Here is a 12,329-nt window from a genome sequence, read left to right on the forward strand (position 1 = left end):
GCATTGAGATGTCTGGTAATCATGAACAGCACTATATAAATACAAGTCTTTCTTTCAGATGTTACATTTTGTAGTTGTATCTGAGTGCTTTGGAACATTTTTGGGCTATGACATTAGATACATATAATTTTTTCCATCTTTAACGTAGCTTTTGCACAGTTGAACATACCTAACAAATCCTCCTCAGAAAGGACTCAAATTATCCTTTCCAGCTTTCTGATTCCAATATGCTTATACCATTTCATTGTGTTTTAGATGCAAGATCCAATTCAAATTCAAGTAAAAAGGATTTCTTTTAAGTATCATGGCTGTGAACTGTAATGTTTTGCAGGACACAGATGGGATGTAGCTTTATCTCAGTCTGTCACAGTGTTATAAATGCTTTCAAAAAGAGTGTGTTTCAATATTACTACATGCCATCCAATCCTTCTCTCTTGGAGCTGACAGTATGACGTTAGCTGTCAGAATACTTGCTATGAATTCTGAAAGCATTTAAATAAGATATATGGTCCATTGCACATTCTATTTGTTACAATCCAGTTTAGGGGAAGTGAAACCAGAGATAAAAAACCTTTCACTGAGCTACTTATAACTTAGCCACAAAATAATTTTAATTTATAGATTTTTTTTAGTAAATGTTAGGTTAGTTCATCAACACGTTTCTTCTGGTATGCTATAAAGGCATAGCACTGCAAGCAACATAAAAGTCAGACAAAATCCTTTAAAGGCCAATCTGTTTCCCCTGCTCCTTAATTCTGTGATGGATGTTCCGAAGCTGCTGGAACACCCTTTGCAGATGATGTTTGGCAGGTGCCTGTGGTCCCTGTTCAACTAAGCCATATGTTCGGGATTGTCAGCATTCTGTTCCATAACTGGGTTACAATCTAAGTTGGTGAATCTTGCAGTTACATAAAATGTGAACACCAAAGATCCTAAATTTGGTGTTACTTGTCACAGTTATAAGGAGGTTAGTGTGACAGTTTGTTAATCTAAAGACCAAAAGGGGCAGGATCACTATTATTAACCATCACTGTAATTGTATCTGCAGTCCTCACTTTCTCTAGAGATCAACCCACCCACACCCATTCCCCCTCTATTCTACATTACCCCAGACTCATGCACCTAATCTACACATCCCTGAGCACTATGGACAATTTATCATGGCCAATTCACCTAACCTACACATCTTTGGATTGTGGGAGGGAATGCACGCAGAGAATGGGCAGACCCCACGCAGCCAGTTACCCAAGGCAGGAATTGAACCCAGGTGCTGTGATGCAACAGGGCTAACCACTGAGCCACCGTACCACACATGGTGATGCTGGAGATGTCAATTATTGAATGTAATATTAAATCAAGGACAGACTTTAAGTACAAGCAAAACATCCCATGGCATGATTTGAAGAAGACCACAGGAGTTCTCCCAATTTCCTCACCAATGTTTATCCTTCAACCAACGCTAACAAGACATCTGACCATTTCTCTTATTGTGATTAACTTGCATGGATTTGCTGCTGTAATTCTTGAACTACATGAGTGACAAAGTTAAAGTTGTAAAGTGTTTCAGATCATGTGAAGTTTTCCTTTTACTATAGAATAGATATCATCAATTATATTAACGTCTTGTGGAACAATCTATATCCATGGTGGCTTGTGCACAAAACTACTATCTAACAGCCCTGACCTGACTGAAATGGTGCTTTATAAAGCAATGTGTAGAAATAAAGGGTAAGAAAAAAGCCATGATGGACATTTGTAATAGGAGAGGAGAAACTAAACAGAAATATGTAAGTTCAAACAAATTCAGATAAGAATGGAAATTTTCAGTAATCTCATAAGTCCTAGAACTCCTTTGTTATTCACTCATGGGATATAGGTGTTGCTGACTGACCAGCATTTATTGCCTGTCTCTGGTTGCCTTTGACAAGATGGCGGTGAGCTGCCTTCTTGGACCGCTGCAGTCCATGTGCTGGAAGTTAACCCACAATGCCACCGAGGGGTGGCATTGAGGCTCAGTGGTTAGCACTGCTGCCTCACAATGCCAGGGACCTGGGTTCAAATCCCACTTTGGGTGACTGTCTGTGTGGAGTTTGCACATTCTTCCCCGTGTCTGCATGGGCTTTCTCTAGGTGCTCTGGTTTCCTTCTACAATCTAAAGATGTACAGGTTAGGTGAATTGGCCATGCTAAATTGCCCATAGTGTTCATGGATGTGTAGGCGGGTGCATTAGTTAGGGGTAAATGTAGGGGAATGGGTCTGGTGGGTTACTCTTTGAAGGGTCCATGTAGATTTGTTGGGCCAAATGGCCTGTTTCCACCCTGTAGTGATTCTATGATCTTGACCCAGTAACAATAAAGGAATGGTGGTGCATTTCCAAGATGGGATGGTGAATGTCTTGGTGATTTTGATGGTGTTCCCATCTATCTGCTGTTCTTGTCCTTCCAGACGGAATTGTTCATGTGTTTGGAAGACACTGTCTAGGGGTCTTTGGTGAATGCTACTGAATGTTGGTTGTGAAGGGAGTGGATGCTAGTGAATGTGGTGACAATCAAGCCAGCTACTTTGTCCTGGATGGTGTCAGGCTTTTTGGGCATTGTTGGAGCTGCACCCATCCAGGCAAGTGGGAAGTATTCCATCACACTCTTGACTTGTGCTTTGTAGATTGTGGACAGGCTTTGGAGAGTCAGGAGGTAAGTTATTGACTGCAGTATTCCTAGCCTCTGGCCTACTTTTGTAGCAACTGTCTTTATGTAGTGAGTCAAGTTGAGTTTCTGGTCAATGGTAAGCCCCCAGGACGCTGAGAATATGGAAATGCAGTGAATGTAACACGATTGAACGTAATGGGGCAGTGTTTAGATTGTCTCTTATTGAAGATAGTCATTGCCGGGCATTTGTGTGTTGTGAGTGTCGTAAATGGTGCAGAACGTTGTGCAATCATTGGCGAACATCCCCATTTCTGACTTTATGATGGAGGGAAAGTCATTGATGAACAGTTAAAGATACTTTGGCCTAGGACACAAAACTGAGGAACTCCTGCATAGATGTCTTGGAGCTGAGATAACTGGCCTCCAACAACCATAACCATCTTCCTATGTGCCAGGTATGACTCCAACCAGCAGAGAGTTTGCCCCAATACTCATTGATTCCAGTTTTTCTAAGGCTCCTTGATGCTGCATTATGTCAAATGCAGCCTTAATACCAGTAGGAGAGAACATTGTCCGGCCGGTATGATTCTCTCAATTTTGATACAAGCTCCCAGATGTTAATAAGGAGGACTTTGCAAGGTCAACAAGGCTGTTTCTGCCAATATCTTTTCCAGTGCCTAGGTTGATGCCAGCTAGTCCGTCCTGTTTCATTTCTTCATTGAAACTTTATAGCAACTGATACAACTAAGTGGCTTTCGGGGCCATTTCAGAGGGCAATTAAGAGACAGCCACATTGCAGCGGGTCACATGTAGGCCAGACCAGGTGAGGAAGACAGATTTCCTTTCTTGAAGTAGGATGGGTTCCTCCAACAATCAACTATGTGTTTCATAGTCATTCCAGATTCTTTTTTAATTGAATTCATCTGTCATGGTAGGGTTCAAGGACAGGCCCCCAGAACATTAGGCTTACTAATCTAGCATTAATACCACAAGGCCATCACTTCCTTCCTCATCACTAATCCTTCAGTTCTAATCTCAGGCACCCCAATTTTCATCTCTGCCTGGTAGAAGGCATGCCTTCAGCTGTAAAGCCTAAGTTCAGGAATTCTCCCCCTAAACCCCCCTCTTTCCTTCTTTAAGACAGTCCTTGAAACCATTTCAGTTTGAGAAACCTTTTGGTCACCTGTTCTAGTGTCACCTTATTGGATTCAGTGTCACAATTTAGAACGCTTTACAGCAAAGGTTTTGCTTCACTACATATAATACATATATGACATAAATGCAAGTTACTGTTGGTAAACAGGAATTTGATAGTGTAAATTTGAATATTGTTGAAAAGAGAGAAATGACACTGAGGTTTTTAGTCTTGCACTCATCAGGAGAGATGCAAGAATGCTAAATTTAAAATAATCTCAACCAAATATACATCAGGAGAAAAGGGTACTGATTGGTTGGCAAGTTGACTCTGACTGGCCAAGACCTTGCCCTGTTGAAAGAAATGAGAAGCTCTCCAATCTCCTTGATTTATTTTAAAAATAACACAAAACTTAAATATATTTCATCTGCTTTATTCTTTTTGTTTTGTAATACCAATTGTTGTGATCATTTGAAATTTGGCACTCTTGCATTTGTCCTGATGAGTGCAAGAGGAAAAGCTTCAAGATGGGTGAGGTGATGGCTGAGTAATATTATCACTAGACTATTAATCTAGTAACCTAGGTAGTGTTCTGGAGACTTGGGTTCAAGTGCCAGGCAGATGGTGGAATTTGAATTTAGTAAAAATCTGGAATGAAGAGTTTAAGCATCCATGAGATGATTGTTGGGGGATGAAGCTATTTGGTTCAGTAATGTCTTTAGGCAACTGCCATCCTTATCTGGTATGGTTGACTCATAATTGCCCTTTGCCAAATAGGGATGGACAATCCTACAAATGAAACAAAAAAAGGTCTCTCTTTTCAGCGACATTCAACTTCAAGTTATCTGTAATGCCGTACAGAGAGGCTGCTGCATTTCTGGAGGTGCTGTCATTCAGGTGAAATGATAAATCGAGGTTCATCTTTTTGTTCAGGCTGGTATGAAATAATTCATGGCCCTAAGACCTGTTTGCAGGGAGTGGGGAGGTTGATATCACAGGAGTCCTGGCTCATATTTATTTGTCTTTCAATCTTATTAAAGAACAGTTTATCTGGTCACTATTAATGCACTGTTCACGATTAGATTATTTACAGTGTGGAAACAGGCCCTTCGGCCCAACAAAACCACACCAACCCTCCGAAGAGCAACCCACCCAGACCCATTCCCCTACACCTAACACTACAGGCAATTTAGCATGGCCAATTTATCCAACCTGCATATTTTTGGACTGTGGGAGGAAACCGGAGCAAACCCACGCAGACACAGGGAGAATGTGCAAACTCCGCACAGACACAGGGAGAATGTGCAAACTCCACACAGACAGTTGCCTGAGGCAGGAATTGAACCTGGGTTGTGAGGCAGCAGTGCGAACCACTGTACCACCGTGCTGCCCACTAGGGGAGCTTGCTATGTGCATATTTGCTGCTGTCATACCTGTATGGCTACTGTGACTACAATTCAAGGGTACTTCATTTCTTAAAGCACATTAAGATATCTGGAGGTCATGAAAGGTGCCATGTAAATATAAGGCCTTTTTTTTAAGGACTAATGATCCTCCATACAACAGGATTATAATATATGAGACATGGAAACACAATACAATTTCAAAGAAGGAAGGTAGTGAAGATGCTCAAATCTACATCCAGCACTAAACAGGGAATGGACAGGAAAAGAAAATGATTGGTTCAGTGAGAAGAGGCCATAGTGTGTGAAGAGTTTTGTGACAAGATTTGGAGATGCTATTACACACTTCTGGATCAGGTGGGACTTGAACTCCTGGTAAATCAGGGTGAAATCAGGACTATGAATAAAAGTGTTGGTGTATCCAGGTCCTGCCAAAGAAACTCGTGGCAGTCAGCAGCATGAGTGTTTGAAATCGAGAGCGTGTGAATCAGCCTGTGAATAAATGACTATACTAAGGATTCCATAATTTAGTGAGAACAGATTGGAGCTGGCAAGAGTTTCCCAAACATTGTCTGTATGTGTCTGTCTTCTGCTCCTGTTGCTCCTTCCAGTCAGTGTTAAACTGCATGGAGACTGGCAGCAGACATAAGCACACCAGGTAAGGGTTGCAGTGCCGAAGTCTGACGCTGGCATGTTATAATAAATCACTCATTCATCCCCACAGGAAACCTTAGACCACACCTTTACCCCACACTTTCCTCCCCACCTCCTTAACAACAACTTCCCCCAGATCCGCCCCCTAGCCCCTCAGTTTTAAAGGCTGGGTAGCCATTACCCACTGACTGAATGGCAGTTTTGGTGCATATATCACCAAGCCACATGCTGAATCCCAGCAGTTAGAATCCACCACAATACTTTTTCTTAAATATTCATTCATGGAGCATGGACATCACTGGCGAGGCCAGCATTTATTACGCATCCCTAATTGCCCAGAGGGCAGTTAAGAATCAACCACATTGCTGTGTGTCTGGAGTCAGTGTAGGCCAAACCAGTTAAGGATGGCAGATTTCTGTCCAGAAAGGACATTAATGAACCAGATGGAAGCTGGAAGATCACAGCAAGCCAGGTTGCATCAGGAGGTGCAGAAGTCAATGTTTCAGGTATTAACCCTTCTTCAGTCCTGAAGCTGACTGGCTTGCTGTACTCTTCCAACCTCCTGTTTGTCCATTTGGGATTCCAGCATTGGTGTCTTTTTTTGTCTCTAAGTGAGCCAGTTGGGTTTTTTCCCCACAACCAACAATAGTTTCATGGTAATCATTAGGCTTTTAATCCCAGAATTTTTCAATTGCATTCAAATTCCACCATCTAACATGTCTTGAGATTAACACTATAATATCACTGAGCCATCAACAACCCCCACCCCCAACTCCTTCCAAAATACCTGTGCATGTCGTAATAAGTGGGTGGCACGATGGCACAGTGGTTAGCACTGCTGCCTCACAGCGCCAGAGACCCGGGTTCAATTCCCGCCTCAGGCGACTGACTGTGTGGAGTTTGCACGTTCTCCCCGTGTCTGCGTGGGTTTCCTCCGGGTGCTCCGGTTTCCTCCCACAGTCACAAAGATGTGCAGGTCAGGTGAATTGGCCATGCTAAATTGCCCGTAGTGTTAAGTAAGGAGTAAATGTAGGGGTATGGGTGGGTTGTGCTTCGGCGGGGCAGTGTGGACTTGTTGGGCCGAAGGGCCTGTTTCCACACTGTAAGTAATCTAATCTAATCTAAAGTGTTGCCATAGGAAGCCCAGACTCTGGAAGGAAGGAAGACTGGATGGTCAATTGGATTAGATTGGTGCCAACAGCAAAGGGTACAATCCCTGGTGTGATTTTGCAATGTGTCTCCTTGCCCTGCCTGTGGTGCTTTGGGTCAGACATGCATTGTAAATGGTAGACACATGTTAGGGATTCTGAACATAAGTAGCTTGGTACAAAGCTTCCAGCCTCTGGCCTGTCCATGCAACCACAGTGCTCAGAGCAGAAATCCAATTAAGTTTTATCAATGATAGCCCTCGAGGTGTCGTTGGGGGCACATTTTATAACAGTATTGCCATTGAACTTTAAGGCGAGATAATTAAATACAGTCTTGTTTAAGATGGTCATGGCCTGGCACAAATGATACTTGATACTTATCACCCCAAGCCTAAACGTTGGCCAGTTCTTGCAGCATACAGAAATGGGTGATTTCAGTATCCCCTTGAAACTTACAGTTCAGGCTCAACAACAAGAATAGAACTTACAGCAGATTTAAGACATTGAGGGTTTCAATGGTCTCTCACCAATTGTCAGTAGGGGTATTGATCATCCCTTACTATAAGCACCAACATAGAAATATAGAAAACAGGGGCAGGAGTAGGCCATATAGCCCTTCAAGCCTGCTCCATGATTCAATATGACCATAGCTGATCATCCAACTCAGTGTCCTGTTCTCACTTTCTCTCCAACCTCTTTCACCCTTTTTAGCCCTTAGAGCCATATCTACTTCCTTCAAAGAAACAATCAATGTTTTGCCCTCAACAGCTTTCTGTGTCAGACAATTTCACAGACTCACCACTCTCTAGGTGAAGAAATCTTTCCTCATCTCAGTCCTAAATGGTGTACCCATTCTCCTGACAATGTCACCACCTGGTTCTTAGGTTTTGCATTCATTTGAAGTGTTGCCTGAAGGATGTAGAATATGTTCACTAGATTTTCAGCTGCCTATAACCCATCTTTCAGGTAGAAAACAGATCCTGAAGAGTTGTAAGTCTCCTGTTTAGAATATGCAGAACCATTTCTAACTCACATGAGCAGATGATTAGGCCTTACTTACTCATAAAAAGTAGTGTTCCCCACGATGTAGGCGTTGTTGACAAGAAATGGATGTGTCTGTATGCGTGCATATGTGTGTGACTGTCTGTGAGTATGTATGGTCAGTGGGAGGCTGTGAATACTGAGAGATGATCATAGCCAGAACACAGTGCCAAGGAGGGTGTTTTATGACAGCTAGAACACTGAATCTAATTACCAATCATCTAGATAGAAGATAGTAAGCTGGTATCCCAGCAAAGTAAACTGAAGGACCTTCTTCATTAAATTATTCTCTGATATGTCTGAAAAACAAAGCAGCCTGCCACTTCTTAGGCTAATAGCAAACAATCTTGTTTCTGGACAACTATTGACATTCACTTACTTTGATTAATATTTCTACTATTTTAATTAATAGTTTCTGAAAAGCTCACGTTGACAATTTTCTTATCATTTGAGAATTACAAACCCAGCCACTTTAAGGAATTCCTTTCAGAAGTTTTGTGGAAGGTTAAAGTGCCAGAGATGCTTACACTATATTGGTTTTATTAATAATGGAGAAGACTATATGTTATAAGATTCTCTTTCAATATCTTTGCCTGACTTCATTTTTTCCTTTCCTCCACCCTTCCCCTTAGCTGTTTGTCTTGTGTTGGGCTGCATGATATTTCCTGATGGATGGGACTCGGAAGCTGTGAGAAAGATGTGCGGAAATAAAACAGGGAAATACACACTGGGAAACTGTTCTGTGCGCTGGGCCTATATCCTGGCTATCATCGGCATCCTGGATGCATTAATCCTCTCCTTCCTGGCATTCGTACTTGGGAACCGACAAAATGAACTCCTTCAGGAAGACCTAAAGGTTGAGAACAAAGGTGGGTTTGAATTTTCTGTGGCTAAGTTATTAAAGGTTGGCAGTTTAGAAATCAGCCAGACAGCTTGTTTTACAACAATGCCCAGTGTATGCACGTGGGGACCAAACAACAGTCAGCCTTCCGAGCTGGCAACTTCCCTGTAAATACATATTACAGAGCAGATAGATTCTTTCTATACCCAATTCTGGGTTAATTGCTTAATAAACTTGCACTGATAAAGTCACAACTGTTCATTATCTTGTGTGAATGTCATCGTGTGTTATACATGGAAAGCACCCAACAGCAGACCTTCCAATTTAATGTGAGTGCAAAAACTGAGCCAGGTGCAGAAGAAGCAAGGTACTGCCAAATTCTGTTTTGTCACAGTTCCCTTCATTCACTCAGTTTGATACAAAGTGTGCCAGTGAGCTAAATAATGAGGTAAGTGTGTATTATTGTTAAAATTTGAGTGTTTGTACAGGAACTGGGCCGTCACCTTTACAATGAATGTGAGTTGGAAGGTCTGCAGCAACAACAACCATACACAATAGTAGCCACTATAGCCCTAGAAATGAACTAAACATGCATGCTTCCTGATACTAAACGTCTCATACAATGAACATATAGCAGGGAGTAATTTTCAGGCTGCTGTCTAATTTCAGCTCCAATAAAAACTTAGACTGCTCAAATTGCTTCTCTGATTCGTGACCCAATCTCTAGCCATGAATTGCTTGGCTTCATATTACCCAAAAACATTCAAACTACCTTCAAACAAAACTTGGCTCTAGTAGGCAAGACTCAATATTTCACCATCTAAACCCTTTTGTTGATTAAAGCCTGAACTTCACTCCTGAACACCCTTTTTTTTTACATAACCATCTGAATGCAATGATTTACATTCATCTAATTTAGATTCAACATGGTAGCTCGCTCCCAGTTATCTGTTAGTCTCTACATGAACTATATAAATCTCATGGATAAACTGCAGCCTACAGCTCTTTCCCAGTACATGTTAGAGTTTTATATCAATCTTTGGAATGCCTTGTTTTGGAATATAGACATGCGCTTCTCTCCCAGTTATCCATTATTATTTTATGTAACCACCCAAATCCATTGAGGCAGATTGTAGATCGAGAATTCACAACTAGCTCTCCATTTTTTTCTTTTAAATGAACTATTTAAATCCATGAATTAGACTCCGGTTGTAGTTGACTCCATTATCCATTATTTCTTCTATTGTTTTCACCAATAAGAGTTATTGCTCTGGCGGAAAGTGAAACTAGCTTTCACTCCCACAGAACAAACTAATGTTTTCAAACATAAGCAGTGTGTGAGTAGATTGTGGTAATGATGGGCATGGAGAGCACCTAGGATGTTTGTAATTACAAATGATGGATAGTGATTGCTGTATGTCTAAATTACATTAGCCCTGACAATTCGCTATGGGATACTAAAGTAGGAACATTCGATATTTGTTTGAGATTCTTCCTTTTGATATTTTAGCATAGTATTAACCCCATTTAAAATGAATTGATTAATGCCTGCACTAAATTAAAGGAGAGAGGAATTTCAAGTCTGTTAAACGTTCATATGCTGGTATCGCATGATGCAACATCAGGGCCTTGGAATCTGTACAAAAAGCACAGCAGCCTCCAAGTCTCAAACTGGATTTGGCACAAAATTGGTTTGCTACTAAACTTCCAGTCGAATAAAATTAATCCCGGTGATGGCAGAATTAACCATTGATGATTCTGACTTTTAATGCAAACTGCAGCTGCTTTTTACTGCCTGATGTGTTAAGGAGTTGAAAAGCCTGAGAGACTTCTAGTAACAACAATTTATTATAGTATATGTGTCATCAGTTGTGATATTGAGCTGACATAAGCAAGCATATTTTTCTGAACTGTTAATTTCCCACATATCCCAAAGGACATGCTTCTACCTGCCCAGTGAGCTTTCAAGCCTCTGGTATGGTTTCTTTTAGAGATAACCCTGATACCGAGAAGAGAGCAAAGGAAAAGTGAACACGAAAATCCCACTTTTGACTCTTGATCTGTTCTACATTAGTTGGTGTAAGCCAGGGTAGTAATAGATTTAATACAATTGACCTGAATAATATTAGGCTTGGATAGGGTGTACAAGTTGTTTTTTTTTCCGGATTATTATGTAATGTGTCAGGGGTGATATCCTGGTGAGGAAATGTGGCTGAGCAGCTCTTACGAGATCTGCCCCAGCACTAGTACTTAGGCAAACTATTCATCAAGCAGTTCATGATGGTTTTCCAATAACGTGAGCTTTATAACTGACTGTTCCTAAAATTCAGTTACATATTTCTATTTTGTCTTTAAGAAGATCATATAATTATTGATGTCGTTAGTTCATGGCATTGTTGGTAACTTTACGTATTCAGATAATATTAAAGATAGCATTTTGAAGTTTGTCATAAATTTAATTTCATGAGATAGAGTTGGCTTTATTTGTAACACAAGTAGATGATAGTGAAAGAGTCACGGAATCATTGTGATGTACAACACAGAAACAGACCCTTCAGTCCAACCTGTCCATGCCGACCAGATATCCAAAATTAATCTAGTCCCATTTGCCAGCACTTGGTCCATATCTATCTAAACCCTTCCTATTCATATGCCCATCCAGATGTCTTTTAAATGTTGCAATTGTACCACCCTCTGCGTGAAAAAGTTGCCCCTTAGATACCTCTTAGATTTTCCCCTCTTACCCTAAACCTATGCCCTCTAGTTCTGGACTCCCCAACCCCAGTGAAAAGACTTTGTCTATTTACCCTATCCATGTCCCTCATGATTTTATAAACCTCTATAAGGTCACTCCTCAGCCTCAGATGCTCCAGGGAAAACAGCCTCAGCCTGTTCAGCCTCTCCCTAAATCTCAAATTCTCCAACCGTGGCATCATCCTTGTAAATCTTTTCTGAGCCCTTTCAAGTTTCACAACATCTTTCCAATAGGAAGAAGACCAGAATTGCACACAATATTCCAAAATTGGCCTAACCAACATCCTGTACAGCTGCAACATGACCTCCCAACTCCTATACTCAATGCACTGACCAATGAAGAAAAGCATACCAAACACTTTCTTCACTATCATTTCTACCTGTAACACCACTTTCTAGAATCTATGAACCTGCACTCCAAGGTCTCTTTGTTCAGCAACACTCCCCAGGATTTCGCTGCTCGTTGGGTGCTGCCTGAACTGCTGTGCTCTTCCAGCACCACTAATCCAGTCTTTACCATTAAGTGTATAAGTCCTGCCCTGATTGACCTTTCCAAAATGCTGCACCTCACATTTATCTAAATTAAACTCCATCTGTCACTCCTCAGGCCATTGGCCCATCTGATCAAGATCCCATTGTAATCTGAGGTAACCTTCTTCCCTGTTCACTGGACCACACAATGATAGTGTGCTGAAATTTCATTCTCAT

The 12,329-nt window shown here is 41.3% G+C and overlaps 1 protein-coding gene across 3 annotated transcripts in view; it reads left to right on the forward strand.

The window, feature by feature from the left end:
• lhfpl4a (LHFPL tetraspan subfamily member 4a) overlaps nt 1-12,329 on the forward strand; it is a 191,553-nt gene that overhangs the window by 131,267 nt on the left and 47,957 nt on the right. For all 3 annotated transcript variants that reach the window (XM_072581993.1, XM_072581991.1, XM_072581992.1), the window contains exon 2: nt 8,659-8,895. In XM_072581993.1, coding sequence (XP_072438094.1) covers nt 8,659-8,895 — 237 coding nt within the window. The remainder of the gene's footprint in view (nt 1-8,658; nt 8,896-12,329) is intronic.

Source organism: Chiloscyllium punctatum, chromosome 12 (genome assembly GCF_047496795.1).
Source record: "Chiloscyllium punctatum isolate Juve2018m chromosome 12, sChiPun1.3, whole genome shotgun sequence".
Taxonomy (NCBI): Eukaryota; Metazoa; Chordata; class Chondrichthyes; order Orectolobiformes; family Hemiscylliidae; genus Chiloscyllium; species Chiloscyllium punctatum.